This window comes from Coregonus lavaretus (genome assembly GCF_964263955.1).
Source record: "Coregonus lavaretus genome assembly, chromosome: 4".
Classification (NCBI taxonomy): domain Eukaryota; kingdom Metazoa; phylum Chordata; class Actinopteri; order Salmoniformes; family Salmonidae; genus Coregonus; species Coregonus lavaretus.
Window position 1 is genome coordinate 1,194,262 of NC_139991.1, and position 18,776 is coordinate 1,213,037.

Genomic DNA, 18,776 nt, shown 5'->3' on the forward strand with positions numbered 1-18,776 from the left:
TTGATCTCAATAAATACATTCACCCAGCTGTTTGATAAGGTACACGGTTCATTAAGCCCTGCGCTTGTTTGTCGTTTGCCTAATTAAGATTTAAAATCGATCATTGAGTGCGTAATGTACAGTGCAATATAGCCTAGCCAGGCTTGTTGTACAGGGACTGGGAGCCTGTCTTCTTTTTCTCGGATGTTAAGGAAAGGAAAGGCATCCGCTTGATAAAGCTCTACCATTTAGCACACTGACTGCAATGGGAATTAGACATCCTGTGCTAATTAACAAGCCCAATTAACTGTGAAATTCAGGCATGTTTTGACAAATAATCTCAGCAGAATTCAGACATCTTCGCCCTAGACAGTATCATCATCTACCTCTCAACGAAGAGAGAGAATAAAAGACTTGTGATTTTGGAGAGGTGCTCAACAATTGTTTGTTTTGCTCAAATGTAATAATTTGTTGTAGAACCCCATAGGTTAACATTTACATTTTCGTCATTTAGCAGACGCTCTTATCCAGAGCGACGTACAAATTAAGTTGTTATTCGTCTGGTATATCACATTACAAATGTTTTTATAGTCTGTCAGGTGGGTTGGATCAATTTAGCACACTTCCTAAAGAGGTCCACCACATACGATACTGAAAACGACATTTCGATTGGATGATGCCTTTTTTTTTTTTTTATCTGGTTGAATAGCCTAATTGCCGTTCTAGAACTGAGAGCAAAAAATTCAAATAAACAGACTGATTGAAGCATTAACAAGCCTGGCGTAGCGTTAGGTCTTTGTTCTCTGAGGAGAAGTACGGTACAACAGAGCTTTGTTATGGTTGGAGTGAGATCAGCTGGCCAACATGTAACTAACTAACCCAAGGCTCTCCTGACCAGTTCCTACAAGTTCATTTACTGTTCCCCCAAAACACGAAACAAAGAATTGTCATCGCCTGAGGGAACTTCGCTCTGTGCCTTTTGTGTCTCATTCCCATTTTGATTCATTATCACATGTATTTTTTAGATTGCATCAATTATGTATTTGTTGGACTAATGAACACTCTCTCGACTGATAGAACTTTGGAAGTTTGAGTTGTGAGTGTGAAGAACCGGATTTGGTCTGCCCAGATTGCGTCAGTGTGGCTGATTACATGTCAGTTGAGAGCGATAGATGTGGTCTTGCTGGAAGGCTTGGTGGGTCTTGTCTTTGTCAGTGTTTATATACACCCACAATGAAGGAGAGGGAGCCAGAGGAAGTAAACATACCCCTGGGTCAGACTGGATGCACTTTGTACGCTGTGTGTGTGTGTGTGTGTGTAGGGTTAGGGGTTAGGAAAAATAGGATTTTGAATGGGACTGAATTGTGTGTCCCCACAAGGTTAGCTGTACAAGATTGTGTGTGTGTGTGTGTGTGCGGTCCCCGGTTGAGGGGCTGACCCGTTGAAAAGCGTTAAACAGGCCCCTGCTGGCTTTATTACCTGTCCATTACATCCACTCTACTGTCTGACAGAGGACACTACTACGGTATAAACCAGGCACATTGCATGGCGCTGTGCTCACAGTGATTTGGATGCTGTGCAGTAGGCGTTTAATAGGAAGTCTACCATTGACTGGGAACACATTGGCTTTGGGTGTGTTTGAATATCAGGCAGCGCTGGAGGTGTTAGTCGGCAGGGCGGGCGCCGGTGGGCACTCCCGCAGCCTCCCGCCCCTGGTGCAGGAAGAATGAAGCACTTCCTTTTACTTGATATGTAATTATTATGGCAGACAAGGGTGTGGGTTTAATACCGAGTCAATATGTAGATATGGTTTTATACATACACACAGCTAGATTAGCTGCCTGAGAAGAGGAAATGCTGTTACTGTAGAACAGGTTGCCAAAACGCTGTGCAGGTATACTGAAGAAGCCTTTAGGGCCTCTGCAGGAGAAACCTGTTGAGAAAAATGAAGCTTCCAGAGGAAGGGAAGAAGGCTGAGGGGGAGCGTGAGGATGAGTCCCAATAACTGAAGACAAACGGGGGGCTGCACATCCCTTCTTAACCTTTGACCCTGTGGGTGTCTCTCCTAATTGGCCTGAATGGAGCCTAGACTCATCCTCTAATCACCTATACTTCTCATACTCTCCAGTACTGTTAACTTTTTTTCCACGTAGTCACACAAAGCTGAACACCATGTCAAGAAAAGAAGCTATCAAGAAAATTAATAATAAATTAGATGGAAAACGTTCTGTAAATGTCCCAGGTTTGACAACCCTTTTATTATTTAAATATGAAACCCAGACTTGGGGAGGTAGGTCAAAACCCCACATGGGGGATCTACAGTGGGGGAAAAAAGTATTTAGTCAGCCACCAATTGTGCAAGTTCTCCCACTTAAAAAGATGAGAGAGGCCTGTAATTTTCATCATAGGTACACGTCAACTATGACAGACAAATTTAGGGAAAAAAATCCAGAAAATCACATTGTAGGATTTTTTATGAATTTATTTGCAAATTATGGTGGAAAATAAGTATTTGGTCACCTACAAACAAGCAAGATTTCTGGCTCTCACAGACCTGTAATTTCTTCTTTAAGAGGCTCCTCTGTCCTCCACTCGTTACCTGTATTAATGGCACCTGTTTGAACTTGTTATCAGTATAAAAGACAACAACCTCAAACAGTCACACTCCAAACTCCACTATGGCCAAGACCAAAGAGCTGTCAAAGGACACCAGAAACAAAATTGTAGACCTGCACCAGGCTGGGAAGACTGAATCTGCAATAGGTAAGCAGCTTGGTTTGAAGAAATCAACTGTGGGAGCAATTATTAGGAAATGGAAGACATACAAGACCACTGATAATCTCCCTCGATCTGGGGCTCCACGCAAGATCTCACCCCGTGGGGTCAAAATGATCACAAGAACAGTGAGCAAAAATCCCAGAACCACACGGGGGGACCTAGTGAATGACCTGCAGAGAGCTGGGACCAAAGTAACAAAGCCTACCATCAGTAACACACTACGCCGCCAGGGACTCAAATCCTGCAGTGCCAGATGTGTCCCCCTGCTTAAGCCAGTACATGTCCAGGCCCGTCTGAAGTTTGCTAGAGTGCATTTGGATGATCCAGAAGAGGATTGGGAGAATGTCATATGGTCAGATGAAACCAAAATAGAACTTTTTGGTCAAAACTCAACTCGTCGTGTTTGGAGGACAAAGAATGCTGAGTTGCATCCAAAGAACACCATACCTACTGTGAAGCATGGGGGTGAAAACATCATGCTTTGGGGCTGTTTTTCTGCAATGGGACCAGGACGACTGATCCGTGTAAAGGAAAGAATGAATGGGGCCATGTATCGTGAGATTTTGAGTGAAAACCTCCTTCCATCAGCAAGGGCATTGAAGATGAAACGTGGCTGGGTCTTTCAGCATGACAATGATCCCAAACACACCGCCCGGGCAACGAAGGAGTAGCTTCGTAAGAAGCATTTCAAGGTCCTGGAGTGGCCTAGCCAGTCTCCAGATCTCAACCCCATAGAAAATCTTTGGAGGGAGTTGAAAGTCCGTGTTGCCCAGCGACAGCCCCAAAACATCACTGCTCTAGAGGAGATCTGCATGGAGGAATGGGCCAAAATACCAGCAACAGTGTGTGAAAACCTTGTGAAGACTTACAGAAAACGTTTGACCTGTGTCATTGCCAACAAAGGGTATATAACAAAGTATTGAGAAACTTTTGTTATTGACCAAATACTTATTTTCCACCATAATTTGCAAATAAATTCATAAAAAATCCTACAATGTGATTTTATGGATTTTTTTTCTTCCATTTTGTCTGTCATAGTTGACGTGTACCTATGATGAAAATTACAGGCCTCTCTCATCTTTTTAAGTGGGAGAACTTGCACAATTGGTGGCTGACTAAATACTTTTTTTCGCCACTGTATATAAAACATGAAGATCATCTCTGTCTGTCCCCTGTAGACCCAGGATGTTAATCAGAGCTGCTCTTCAGACGTAACCTACTCCCTCTGCCTTTAATGACACACTGTAGCGACACGCTTTAGACACGCTTTACATGCCTTACATCAGGTGGGGATTGGTGACAGGAGCAGTACAGGGACAGAGCGTACGACGGCTAAGGCGATAGTTTGCAAAAAGGACCCATTTATTTAAGATCAAGGACCTGTTTAGAGTTTGAACCTCCACTGGAAAACTGCTCTCTAATATCTCAGTGATCTGCATAATCCGTCCCTTGGTGCACTGGGTTACATTACATGTTCCTTGGAAGTGAAAAGTGTCGCTTCTCGTATGAGGTTTTATGGGAAAACATTGACAGTTCTGGGTAGATGGGTAGAGTGTGGTGCTCTGGGATCTACTCTTGTGCCAATAGTTTCCCTCCCATTACCCTGTGAAGTCAGGGTCTATTAGTACCACAGTACGGTGCTCTATAGTTCTCTAATGTTGTCCACCATTACGCTAGCCTACTTTGTTCTCCCCAATTAGGCCATTTCTGTCTGGGACGTGTTCAGTAATGTGTTCAGTGCCTGGTCGTCCTTTACTCTTTCCTGAGTAGCTTCTTTGTTTCTGTTCGCCTCTTCCTGTCCCTCCCTGTCCATGATTAGGAGTGATTCACTTCAACAAAGACATGAAAGAGGCGGACCACAGCCCTCATTTGGTATCTTTCTTAAAGGCCCAATGCAGCCGTTTTTATATCAATATCAAAAATGTCTGGGTAACAATTAACTACCATGCTATTATAGTTTTCCATTAAAACTGGAAAAAAATTAGCTTTTTAGCAAAGCAAATTTCTTAAGCAAGAATTTTGATAGGACAGTCTGGGAGTGGTCTGAGTTGGGAGGGGAAAACTTAAAACTAGCTGTTATTGGCAAAGAGCTTTGGAACTGTCTTTGTTATTGGTCTATTAATCAATTTACAGCATGGTGATGTCTACAGGCAAGCTGAAACTCCCGCCCATGAAAACAGGCTGATTAAAAGGTCCTGTGTAGATTGTATTTTCAACCTGCAACTATCAGGAAATAACAACGATCACATTCACAGTGTTAGTTTCATCCGCTGTTGTACAATATGATACAAAACACAGGAAAAAATGAATTTTCACCGTGGGGCCTTTAAAAGTAACTAACCATCGGTTGAAAAACGCCCCGACTGGTGCCTTGGTTATTAACTCAGTCACCACCCTCTCATTCAACTTGAATTAAAAATTTAAAACCACAAGAAATGACACTGCCACACCATTTAAAGTGTGTAAAAACCAACAAGGGCTCATTAGCAGAGTACTTCTGAAGACAAGCATTCTGACTTGAGACTCATTACACTTTCCCCATTTTAACTCTAATTGGGTTCATTTTATATATGAAACGCTCTGAATATTTAATGCAGATAAAGTTTGGCACAACTGATACTTAATGAACAGCAGATCTGAAGATACTTGCCCCGATAAATTGCCCAGGTTATCAAGCATGTACAGTACAGTATTATCCTATTAGTAGTATTTTGTATTGCTCTAGATAGAACTTCAGAAAGAAGAGGCACAGAATGGGTTGTTAGGATGGTGGTTCCATGTTCAACAGTCTAATAGTCTTAGTGTTTAAATGTCCATGTCTTTTAATGTTAAAAGACAAAGACATTTCATGTTGGGTCTAATCCATTTTATTTAGGTAATAACAGCTCTGTTGTTGTACCACTGACAGACAATAGAGCTCTTCTGACCATCAACCCCACAAAGTTATTACCAACTTTAACATTGAGGATATAACCTAGTTAATATATTGCAGTCTCTTAATTTGGTAAGATAGTCAGCTAGTCCAGCTAAGAGCGATGCAATTAAACATATTAAAAAATATGTTATGTTTTTTTTTGTAGTTTCTGCCATCTCCGACTCGCTCCTCAACAAAATATTTTTTCTCTGAGGTTGGAAAATAAAAAACAGCCCAGATTCTGATTCCAGGCAGGGAAGTTTGAAGTTCTTTGTTTGGAAGGAAGGTTCCGGGTGCTGCACACTGTTTAGCTTGGTGACCCTGTGACTGTCTTCTGAGGAGTTGTATGAGCAGCCCTCCAGAATACTGCTTCAGGTTCAGCTTTCATCTTAGCAGTAACCTGTGGACTTTGAAACTCAAGGCAATGGAATTGCAGCTTTGTCAGTACACTACTAATTAGAAAATCCCTGACCTAAAGCAAGATGTTTTAATTATGTGTTGTGTCAACGAGTTTGCAGATTTAATCCATGGTTGATACACACTCAAGTGTACCACAAACTGTGTTGTTGTACTCACACTGTAAATCAACTGTTAGGGATTTGTTTTAAGGCTCTTTTTCCCTCTCCCTCTCTATCTGCCCCTATAACCTTCTGCCTTCTCATCCTCCATGTTTGTTTTAAGCCATCACATGCTTAAGTAGCCAATCTAGATTGTGAGTTAATGTGTTAGCTCGTGAAAAAGCTGGTCTGATTTGTGTTGGTTTGTGTTGTGTTCTGTGTGAGGCTGAACAGTGTGACAGCTAGGCTATAGAGCTGTAGCTGGTTGGAGACTACAGCGTTGCTCTGTTGCTGTGAGTCAGTGTGAGGAAAGCCAGGAAAGGGTTAAACAGAAATTGAGCGGGGATGCTGGGGGCAGCAGTGCTGCAGAACATAGCAGTGTTCGTGCGAAGGCAAGTCATTTCCCGAAACACTGCAGACACATGGCCTGCGGCGCTCTAAAACCTTTGGAGACCAAAATGGCTTGCAGGAGTTAGAAGTAATAAGGTGTTTTTTTGCCTTCTTTCTCCTTGACTGAAATTCTGCACGGTTGCTATGCATTATTGCCATGGAGCTGGGTAGCAGTTTTTATGTTTTATGTGGCTATTAAGATGCTCTGCAACTGGCATTTTTTGTGGATTTGTTGTTCTTTAGTGGAGAACCAAATGGAAGTTGTTTGTTTTGAAAGTAATTCCTACATTTTTTTATCATGATCAGAATGCCAGACCTGACTCTTTTTCTCTTGTATTTTTTTCAGTTTTTCCTTTTTTGTAATCTTTTCAAGGACAAAGGGAAAATATGAATCCCTTTTTAGATTAAAATGACTATATTTACCTAACATGGTTGAACATGCTCTCGCTCTCTCTCACTCTCCCTTTCTCTCTCTGTCTCCCTTTCTCTCTCTCTCTCTCTCTCTCTCTCTCACTATCTCTCTCTCTCTGTTTTATGATCATTGTCACAGTGCTTTCCTGCTGTGTATGGTTTTCTACAGAATAGGACCTCTCTATGAGCCCTGACCCTCCACAAGGTCAGATAAAGGGCAATCTGTGTATGAGCCTGAACATAAACCTGCAGTATTAGTCCAGTCTTCCTCTGCCCTCTCTCCCATCCTGGCCCACTGATTACCAGCAGACTGAACCAAAGCCTTTTCATCCTCTCCCCTGGTTCTGTTAATCTTGGCTAGCCTTCTCTTTGTGGTTCAAAGAGGGGCTCCAGCATATAATCTGGTGTATGGTACATCTGTGAATTATTATTCTAATTCTTTATACGTTTATTAGAGCTGAATAAACTCCACATCAAATACATCACTTGGGCGATGTCAAAAGGCCCGGGGCAAATCAGCCGACATCTGTTAACTCTTTCAAAATGGCCTCATCCAGCATGTCTGTGGGCGTATAAGGGAGAAGGAGAGAACGAAAGAGAGAGAGAGAAAGAGGGACGGAGGGAGAGAGAGCGATGGGGACAGAGAAAAGAGTGGGAGAGAGAGAGGGAGAAAGAAATGGAGGGAGAGGGAGAAAGAAAGGGAGAGAAAGAGAGAGAGGGTCTCTGTTGCTGATTAATGGCGGCCGTAGGAGAGCGGGAGAGGCGGTTGTGCGGACGGAGAGTGCAGACCGAGCGTGGAGAGAGAGGGACTGCACTCCCACGGCTGGACTACACACTATAAACAGAACTGAGGGAGGGAGGGAGGGAGGGTTGAGAGGAGGAGAGGAGCGTTCCCTGGTTGAAATGCAGCGTGGAGGTGAACATGTGGGAAAGCTTTGTGTTCCTGGCACTCAGTCAGTCGGTACGGTGGTGATGGGAGGGCCTTTTACTAACTTCACAGAACAGGGCGACTGAGTGGCACTAACACACTCACCAACCCCTTCACCACCATCTGAGCACTGGTCCCCCATTATATGTTCCCATTTGCACAGCCAGTCAGCCACAGACATGACTGTTGTACTGTTAATGTCTGGTCGTACCTTGTCACATTAACTCCTGGTTTAGCTTGTCAATAAAGAGGCTTCATTGAAAGTCTGTTTGTAAGTCAGATATTTCTTTGCCTTGAGGTTCAGGCTTTATGAACATGTGGAAAGGGATGGTTTAACATGTAAGTTGTAGGTTAATATGTACTACACTGCTGTACAGCCCACATAGCCAAGCTATTTCTTGACCTTACAAATTTTTTCCCAGAATATGAAACACACACATTAGATGACTTTCCCATGTTGGAGAAACTGTGCAGACTGCTGTGTGTGTGTGTGTGTGTGTGTGCGCGCCGTGAGTGTGTGTGCATATGCACTCTTGTCTGTCTGTTTGTATATGTGTGTGTCTGCAGCCTCCTTTCCTCCCAGCCCCCTGTCTGCAGCCTCCTGTCCTCCCAGCCCCTGTCTGCAGCCTCCTCTCCTCTCAGCCCCATGTCTGCAGCCTCCTCTCCTCCCAGCCCCCTGTCTGCAGCCTCCTCTCCTCCCAGCCCCCTGTCTGCAGCCTCCTCTCCTCCCAGCCGCTGTCTGCAGCCTCCTGTCCTCCCAGCCCCCTGTCTGCAGCCTCCTCTCCTCTCAGCCCCATGTCTGCAGCCTCCTCTCCTCCCAGCCGCTGTCTGCAGCCTCCTGTCCTCCCAGCCCCCTGTCTGCAGCCTCCTCTCCTCCCAGCCCCCTGTCTGCAGCCTCCTGTCCTCCCAGCCCCCTGTCTGCAGCCTCCTCTCCTCCCAGCCCCCTGTCTGCAGCCTCCTGTCCTCCCAGCCCCCTGTCTGCAGCCTCCTCTCCTCCCAGCCGCTGTCTGCAGCCTCCTGTCCTCCCAGCCCCATGTCTGCAGCCTCCTCTCCTCCCAGCCGCTGTCTGCAGCCTCCTGTCCTCTATACAGAGTGCTGATACAGCAGTATTGGCTCTGCTGGGCCAACCATCCCAACCCTCTCTGTGCTGTGTAGAGCAGTGTGTGTGCCAGGAAAAGTGGGCAATTAACCCTCAGCCCTAAGGTGTGACCTGAGCCAAATCCAATATTGGCTCCAGCATCAAGGCCCTGTGCCACTCAAGTTCAAAGCTGCTGATCAGCAGAAAGACCCTAAACAATAAAGGACCAAATGCTAATTCCTAAGACACCTAGGAGCTTCAACACCACCAGACAATTAACCAGGAGAGGAGAGAGAGAGAGAGAGAAGGAGAGAGAGGGAGGGAGGGAGAGAGAAAATATACATTATTAATCAAAAGTAAATTTAGCAAAGTGGGGACTAATCTTGGCCCTCTCTGCACCCAAGGTTGAACAGTAAATTAGCGAAGATAGAAAATATTGAAGGTAGACCGACCTGAGCACACTTCCTTACTGTGGAAGAAATCCTCCCTTTATGGTATAGATAATATCCTATAGTAATGAGTGAATAACACAGCAGTGTATGGAAGACACATTTCTAAATGATGGTAAGCATCCTCTTGCTGTCTTCCTGATCAATTTGTGTGCTGAAATACAGCGCCTTCGGAAAGTATTCAGACCCCTTGAATTTTCCACATTTTGTTAGGTTAAAGCCTTATTCTAAATGTTTTTGTTCCTCATCAATCTATATACAATACCCCATAATGACAACGCAAAAACAGGTTTTTAGAAATTGTTGCTAATTTATTACAAAAAAAAAACTGAAATATTAAATTTACATAATTATTCAGACCCTTTACTCAGTACTTTGTCGAAGCACCGTTGGCAGCGAGTCTCGAGTCTTCTTGGGTATCACGCAACGAGCTTGGCACACCTGTATTTGGGGATTTTGTCCCATTCTTCTCTGCAGATCCTCTCAAGCTCTGTCAGGTTGGATGGGGAGCGTTGCTGCACAGCTATTTTCAGGTCTCTCCAGCGATGTTCGATCAGGTTTAAGTCCGGGCTCTGGCTGGGCCACTCAAGGACATTCAGAGACTTGTCCCGAAGCCACTCCTGCATTGTCTTGGCTGTGTGCTTAGGGTCGTTGTCCTGTTGGAAGGTGAACCTTTGCCCCAGTCTGAGGTCCTGACAGCTCTGGAGCAGGTTTTCATCAAGGATCTCTCTGTACTTTGCTCCGTTCATCTTTGCCTCGATTCTGACTAGTCTCCCACATCCCCACACATGATTCTGTCACCCCCATGCTTCACCGTAGGGATGGTGCCAGGTTTCCTCCAGACGTGACGCTTGGCATTCAGGCCAAAGAGTTCAATCTTGTTTCTCATGTCCAGAGAGTCTTTAGGTGCCTTTTGGCAAACTCCAAGAGGGCTGTCATGTGCCTTTTACTGAGGAGAGGCTTCCGTCTGGCCACTCTACCATAAAGTCCTGATTGGTGGAGTGCTGCAGAGATGGTTGTCCTTCTGGAAGGTTCTCCCATCTCCACAGAGGAACTCTAGAGCTCTGTCAGAGTGACCATTGGGTTTATGGTCACCTCCCTGACCAAGGCCCTTCTCCCCCGATTGCTCAGTTTGGCCGGGCGGCCAGCTCTAGGAAGAGTCTTGGTGGTTCCAAACTTCTTCTATTTAACAATGATAGAGGCCACTGTGTTCTTGGCGACCTTCAATTCTGCAGAAATGTTTTGGTACCCTTCCCCAGATCTGTGCCTCGACACAATCCTGTCTCGGAGCTCTACGGACAATTCCTTCGACCTCATGGCTGGGTTTTTGCTCTGACATGCACTGTCAACTGTGGGACCTTATATAGACAGGTGTGTGCCTTTCCAAATCATGTCCAATCAATTAAATATACCACAGGTGGACTCCAATCTAGTTGTAGAAACATCTCAAGGATGATCAATGGAAACAGGATGCACCTGAGCTCAATTTTGAGTCTCATAGCAAAGGGTCTGAATACTTATGTAAATAAGGTATTTCTGTATTAGTTTTATTTATAAATTTGCTAAAATTTCTAAAAACCTGTTTTCGCTTTGTCGTTATGGGGTATTGTGTGTAGATTGCTGAGGATTTTTATTTATTTAGTCCATTTTAGAATAAGGCTATAATGTAACAAAATGTGGAAAAGGGGAAGGGGTCTGAATACTTTCCGAAGGCACTGTATGTAGGCGCCATAATGATATTGATTGTACACTATGCACATCATGTCAGTTCTATTGTAGTGTGTTTGTGCATGTGCGTGTACGTGCACACCCACGCTCCCTGGTCTCTCCCAGCCAGGGTGAACTGCAGTGTGTCTATCCCATTGGCACACTGTCATGTAAGAGTGTGGAGGTGAGGAAGTAAGGGCTGTAGCCAGTGTTAGGGGACTGGGGCCCTTCTCTAGAGTATCCGGTCTTTATAGCCACCTCTCCTCTCAGCCCCTGTCCTCTCCTCAGGTTCTCCACAGCTCTGTCTGTCTTTCTGTGTGTCTCAGGGCCCCAAACAACTCAAACGTCTGAAAGGATGTATTGAGGTACCCCTGCGCGTGTTGTAGGATGGATATGTCATATGACATAATGCCTCGCAGCACCCATCACAGATAAAATGACAGATGCTGCTTTTTGCCTCGTGGATCTTTCTCAGCAGTAAGACGATTTTGCAAAGACGAACTCTCTCTGTCTGTCTCTCTCCCGCGCTTTCTCTCTCTCTCTCCACGGTGACCTTACGAAGCCTGCCATTTTGCCATTCATTTAATGTCAGACACCATTACTATATAATTGCTGGAGACGGGAAAAGCGTGGTGTTTTGACATCTCGCCTCTCCTTATAACTGACACTCAGCCATCTGCTTTGTTTTGTGTTTGTGAGTGTATTTTCCTATTTCCTTAACATGAGTCAACATGTATTTGAAAGAGGGATTGGTCTCCATAGATACAGACAACAACAGACCATGTGTTTGGATTGCTGGCAGGTTGCAGAGGGCTTATTAAGATGAGGGGAGGGGAGGAGGAAGAGAAGAGGCTGCCTGCGACGCTGCTGCGATAGCTAAGTTAAATCAGCTTGGCTCGTTGGCAGCAGGCTGACCTTTCTCCCTGTATTTGGATCACTTACCCAGGCTGAGGCTCGCCATGCACCGGGTACCCACAGGAGCTGAGTGAGGCATTCTGGGAGCTCCAGACCATGAGGCCAGGGGGCTAGTAGTAATGTCCAGGGCTACTGCCCACCTCCCATCCCCACCTCCCTCCTCACCCCTCCACACCACACGCCAGCGGTCACCCGCCCCGTCTGTCCAGGTGGATGAATGGCTTTGATTGGTGGAGTGTGTTGCTGTGGCGCAGGGCGGTGGGGTGAGTGGCAGTAATTGGCATGGCAGCGGGCAGGCCCATCTTTCACGTGTGGTCAGTCGTGATTGGCCTGATGAGCCAGGCAGGGTGAGGGTAGGGGCGCTCCTTCCCAGTGAGGACCCTGGGGGCGGAGGAGACCGACGGAGGCCTGTCCCGTGTGCACCTCTACCCCGGCTGGCCCTCCCGACCTGTCAACATCACTGACAGGAACAGATGTGTGGAGGGAGATATGGGAGGGAGAAATGGCACCCTATTCCCTATATAGAACACTACTTTTGACCAGAGCACTATGGGCACTATAGTGCACTCTATAGGGAATAAGGTGCCATTTGGGACGCAGCCTAGAGACTACAGAGAGGCTGTGGCCACCCTTGCAGTGTATTTGAAGCTAGGTACTGTCATGTATACAAAGTCTATAGGGTGAGTTTGTACAACTGTACTGTAGTCTTCTGTCCGGTAAATCCATACCTTTCATATGCTTGCAATTACGCACTGTCTATACAACTGGATGTTTATATAGCGCTGCAATCAATGTCATTGTGGGAGGGTGTTATGGGGAGTTCCTAACGGAAATGCCTGTCTTATTTCTTTCTGCCTTGGTTACAGTGGGTGAGTGGGCATTTTGGTGGATTTGCTACCTGATGTTTTTCATTTTGAAATGTAAGCGGTTGTCTGTGATTTATATCAGGGTTCTGTATGCACTCATTCTATATTTTCATTTTCCCACTTCTTTGTATAGACTTTAATACAAACAATGTGTTCCTTTTCAGAATGGAAAAGTCAGCTCAGATCTATGTCAGCTGATTGTTTATCTAGAGAAAATGTGTTCATTTCCAGGGTGATATAAAGAGATATAAAACACAGTTAAATATGAATGATGACTTCCCCCTCAGTCTGAGTACATCCAATTGTTTTCATGATCTTCACATCCTGCTAGTTTAAGTGCAATGTAATACTATAAATGATTTATTTGTTCAATAGAAGGCACCTGAAGTTCTGGACTTTATTAGTGAATCAGCTTTGATCTCGTTCTCTTACTCTACGAGAGGGTTTTACTTTGTTAAAACTGAAGTTAGTGTATGTGCCTAATTGTTGAGAGAGGCTAGCCTATACACAACCAGTCAAAGGTTTGGACACACCTACTCATTCACGTGTTTTTCTTTATTTCCACTATTTTTTTCATTGTAAAATAATAGTGAAGATATCAAAACTATGAAATAACACATATTGAATCATGTAGTAACCCAAAAAGTGTTAAACAAATCAAAATATATTTGAAATTTTATATTTTTCAAATAGCCACCCTTTGCCTTGATGACAGCTTTGCACACTCTTGGCGTTCTCTCAACCAGCTTCACCTGGAATCCTTTCCCAACAGTCTTGAAGGAGTTCCCACATACGGTGCCTTGCAAAAGTATTCATCCCCCTTGGCGTTTTTTCCTATTTTGTTTGTATTACAACCTGTAATTTAAATTGATTTTTATTTGGATTTCATGTAATGGACATACACAAAATAGTCCAAATTGGTGAAGTGAGGGAAAAAAGTATTTGATCCCCTGCTGATTTTGTACGTTTGCCCACTGACAAAGACATGATCAGTCTATAATTTTAATGGTAGGTTTATTTGAACAGTGAGGGACAGAATAACAACAAAAAAATCCAGAGAAACGCATGTCAAAAATGTTATAAATTGATTTGCATTTTAATGAGGGAAATAAGTATTTGACCCCTCTGCAAAACATGACTTAGTACTTGGTGGCAAAACCCTTGTTGGCAATCACAGAGGTCAGACGTTTCTTTTAGTTGGCCACCAGGTTTGCAGACATCTCAGGAGGGATTTTGTTCCACTCCTCTTTGCAGATCTTCTCCAAGTCATTAAGGTTTCGAGGCTGACGTTTGGCAACTCGAACCTTCAGCTCCCTCCACAGATTTTCTATGGGATTAAGGTCTGGAGGCTGGCTAGGCCACTCCAGGACCTTAATGTGCTTCTTCTTGAGCCACTCCTTTGTTGCCTTGGCCATGTGTTTTGGGTCATTGTAATGCTGGAATACCCATCCACAACCCATTTTCAATGCCCTCGCTGAGGGAAGGAAGTTCTCACCCAAGATTTGACGGTACATGGCCCCATCCATCGTCCCTTTGAAGCGGTGAAGTTGTCCTGTCCCCTTAGCAGAAAAACACCCCTAAAGCATAATGTTTCCACCTCCATGTTTGACGGTGGGGATGGTGTTCTTGGGGTCATAGGCAGCATTCCTCCTCCTCCAAACACGGCGAGTTGAGTTGATGCCAAAGAGCTCGATTTTGGTCTCAACTGACCACAACATTTTCACCCAGTTCTCCTCTGAATCATTCAGATGTTCATTGGCAAACTTCAGACGGGCCGATATATGTGCTTTCTTGAGCAGGGGGACCTTGCGGGCGCTGCAGGATTTCAGTCCTTCACGGCGTAGTGTGTTACCAATTGTTTTCTTGGTGACTATGGTCCCAGCTGCCTTGAGATCATTGACAAGATCCTCCCGTGTAGTTCTGGGCTGATTCCTCACCGTTCTCATGATCATTGCAACTCCACGAGGTGAGATCTTGCATGGAGCCCCATGCCGAGGGAGATTGACAGTTCATTTGTGTTTCTTCCATTTGTGAATAATTGCACCAACTGTTGTCACCTTCTCACCAAGCTGCTTGGCGATGGTCTTGTAGCCCATTCCAGCCTTGTGTAGGTCTACAATCTTGATCCTGACATCCTTGGAGAGCTCTTTGGTCTTGGCCATGGTGGAGAGTTTGGAATCTGATTGATTGATTGCTTCTGTGGACAGGTGTCTTTTATACAGGTAACAAACTGAGATTAGGAGCACTCCCTTTAAGAGTGTGCTCCTAATCTCAGCTCGTTACCCTTATAAAAGACACCTGGGAGCCAGAAATCTTTCTGATTGAGAGGGGGTCAAATACTTATTTCCCTCATTAAAATGCAAATCAATTTATAACATTTTTGACATGCGTTTTTCTGGATTTTTTTGTTGTTATTCTGTCTCTCACTGTTCAAATAAACCTACCATTAAAATTATAGACTGATCATTTCTTTGTCAGTGGGTAAACGTACAAAATCAGCAGGGGATCAAATACTTTTTTCCCTCACTGTATGTATTCACCCCCTTTGCTATGAAGCCCCTAAATAAGATCTGGTGCAACCAATTACCCTCAGAAGTCACATAATTAGTTAAATAACGTCCACCTGTGTGCAATCTAAGTGTCACATGATCTGTCACGTGATCTCAGTATATATACACCTGTTCTGAAAGGCCCCAGAGTCTGCAACACCACTAAGCAAGGGGCACCACCAGGCAAGGGGCACCATGAAGACCAATGAGCTCTCCAAACAGGTCAGGGACAAAGTTGTGGAGAAGTACAGATCAGGGTTGGGTTATAAAAGAATATCCGAAACTTTGAACATCCCAAGGAAGATCCATAATTTAAAAATGGAAAGAATATGGCACCACAACAAACCTGCCAAGAGAGGGCCGCCCACCAAAACTCACGGCCCAGGCAAGGAGGGCATTAATCAGAGAGGCAACAAAGAGACCAACGATAACCCTGAAGGAGCTGCAAAGCTCCACAGCAGAGATTGGAGTATCTGTCCATAGGACCACTTTAAGCCGTACACTCCACAGAGCTGGGCTTTACGGAAGAGTGGCCAGAAAAAAGCCATTGCTTAAAGAAAAAAATAAGCAAACATGTTTGGTGTTTGCCAACAGGCATGTGGGAGACTCCCTAAACATATGGAAGAAGGTACTCTGGTCAGATGAAAATGCTATGTCTGGCGCAAACCCAACACCTCTCATCACCCCGAGAACACCATCCCCACAGTGAAGCATGGTGGTGGCAGCATCATGCTGTGGGGATGTTTTTCATCGGCAGGGACTGGGAAACTGGTCAGAATTGAAGGAATGATGGTTGGTGCTAAATAAAGGGAAATTCTTGAGGGAAACCTGTTTCAGTCTTCCAGAGATTTTAGACTGGGACGGAGGTTCACCTTCCAGCAGGACTATGACCCTAAGCATACTGCTAAAGCAACACTCGAGTGGTTTAAGGGGAAACATTTAAAGGTCTTGGAATGGCCTAGTCAAAGCCCAGACCTCAAACCAATTGAGAATCTGTGGTATGACTTAAAGATTGCTGTACACCAGCGGAACCCATCCAACTTGAAGGAGCTGGAGCAGTTTTGCCTTGAAGAATGGGCAGAAATCCCAGTGGCTAGATGTGCCAAGCTTATAGAGACATACCCCAAGAGACGTGCAGCTGTAATTTCTGCAAAAGGTGGCTCTACAAAGTATTGACTTTGGGGGGATGAATAGTTATGCACGCTCAAGTTTTCAGTTTTTTTGTCTTATTTCTTGTTTGTTTCACAAAAAAAAATATTTTGCATCTTCAAAGTGGTAGGCATGTTGTGTAAATCAAATGATACAAGGCAACAAAATAGGAAAAATGCCAAGGGGGGTGAATACTTTCGCATGCCACTGTATGCTGAGCATTTGTTGGCTGCTTGTCCAAACTTTTGACTGGTACTGTATGTATCACTCAGATGTTTGCTGTCAAACAAGGATGTCTTCATTTTTAGACGATGGGAAACAGTCAAGGTATATTTTCAACAGGTTGGGTGACTTAGACACAGAGCAGTGAAGGCATTCACAGTATTGAAAGTCATGATTGGATGATATTGATGTCAGAGATCTGTTGTCCCTAACCACTTTATGTTCCTCTCTCTGTCTCTTCGCTCTGTCTGTTTGAGTGCCAACTCAAACCTTTTGAACTTGAATTGGTTATTTAATTCTTACCAACTACCTACAGCGGCTAGTCTTGGAGCAGACCCTCTGCTCCTCTCCTCTCTCTGTCCTCAGGTCTACATGATGTTGAGATGGATCTGTTGTCCCAGGACTCACCCCCTGTCCTCCTCTCTCTGTCCCCAGGTATCAGGCAGCTCAGTGGAGTCACCGTGCGCCGACTCCTCCCCCTCCACGTCGTCACAGCGGCAACGTCATCGCATCACCCGCGTCAACCTCAGGGACTTCATCTTCTACATGGAGCAGGAGAGAGAGACAGCCCACTCACTTCTGCTCTACCAGGCTCTGCTCAAGTAGCACCCTCCCTCTCCCCCCTTACTATCTCCTTCTACCCCTGCAACGTGCCTTCAATCGGGTCAGATGTTTCAGCTCAGTGTCTGTGTTGTGATGTTGATATTAACGTAGCTTTTGATATAAAGGCGAGAGAAAAAACTCACTAAAATATATAGTATGCGTTTTTATCTGTTTTAGCTTCATGATAAATACACTGAGTGTACCAAACATTAAGAACACCTTCCTAATATTGCCCTTTTGCCCTCAGAACAGCCTCAATTCGTAGGGGCATGGACTCTACAAGGTGTCGAAAGTGTTCCACAGGGATGCTGGCCCATGTTGACTCCAATGCTTCCCACAGTTGTGTCAAGTTGGCTGGATATCCTTTGGGTGGTGGACCATTCTTGATACACACGGGAAACTGTTGAGCGTGAAAAAAACAGCAGCATTGCAGTTCTTCACACAAACTGGTGCGCCTGGCACCTACTACTTTTGTCTTGACCATTCACCCTCTGAATGGCACACATATAAAATCCATATCTCAAAAATCCTTCTTTAACCTGTCTCCTCTCCTTCATCTACACTGATTGAAGTGGATTTAACAAGTGACATCAATAAGGGATCATAGCTTTCACCTGGATTCACCTGGTCAGTCTATGTCATGGAAAGAGCAGGTGTTCCTAATGTTTTGTATACTCTGTTTATATTTATTTAGAGTGTTGGATTTAAGGCCATGGTGATGCAAACTCCTTGGGTTTTAGTGGGACTGGGTTTTTAAGAATTGATGTGTTTTTGTGTCTAAGGACCTGAGCCAGTACTTTTTCCATGTCAGTTGTATATCAGTTAGTTGTAAATTTGACGTCCAAGGCGATATACTGAATGAACCATCTCAAAGTGATGCTTAACTTCATGTTTATTTTCTTTAAAATAATCATATTTCGAACTTAATACATCCTACAATATTCTCTAGAACTTATTTGTTCAACAAAGTTCAATGAATATGGTTACACAAAACTAACAATTCATAGAGTAGTCTGATTCTTTACACCAAAAATGTACCAGAGCAGCTTTTTGGAACATTTATCTTCAGAAAATGGATTACAGCATAACATAAATCGAGCTCTTTAAATGTAAATAGTCATTTTGAATACTTTTAAACAGCATGTATGATATTTTTACCACATGTAATGTCAATGACTCAATACTGAGATATTCTGTAAAATCATGTGCATTGAAAATTGTTATGATTTTATTTGATTTGGATCCCTTTAGCTGACGCCATGATGACAGCTAGTCTACCTG

At 44.3% G+C, this 18,776-nt stretch overlaps 1 protein-coding gene across 1 annotated transcript in view; it reads left to right on the forward strand.

The window, feature by feature from the left end:
* LOC311128539 (transcription initiation factor TFIID subunit 4-like) overlaps nt 1–17,875 on the forward strand; it is a gene marked incomplete at its 5' end in the record, with an annotated part of 93,060 nt that extends 75,185 nt beyond the window's left edge. Inside the window, one exon of the mRNA XM_084160730.1 lies at nt 17,328–17,875. Within this exon, the coding sequence (XP_084016856.1) occupies nt 17,328–17,498 (171 nt within the window). The 3' untranslated portion in view covers nt 17,499–17,875. The remainder of the gene's footprint in view (nt 1–17,327) is intronic.
* Between the last annotated feature and the right edge of the window lie 901 nt (nt 17,876–18,776).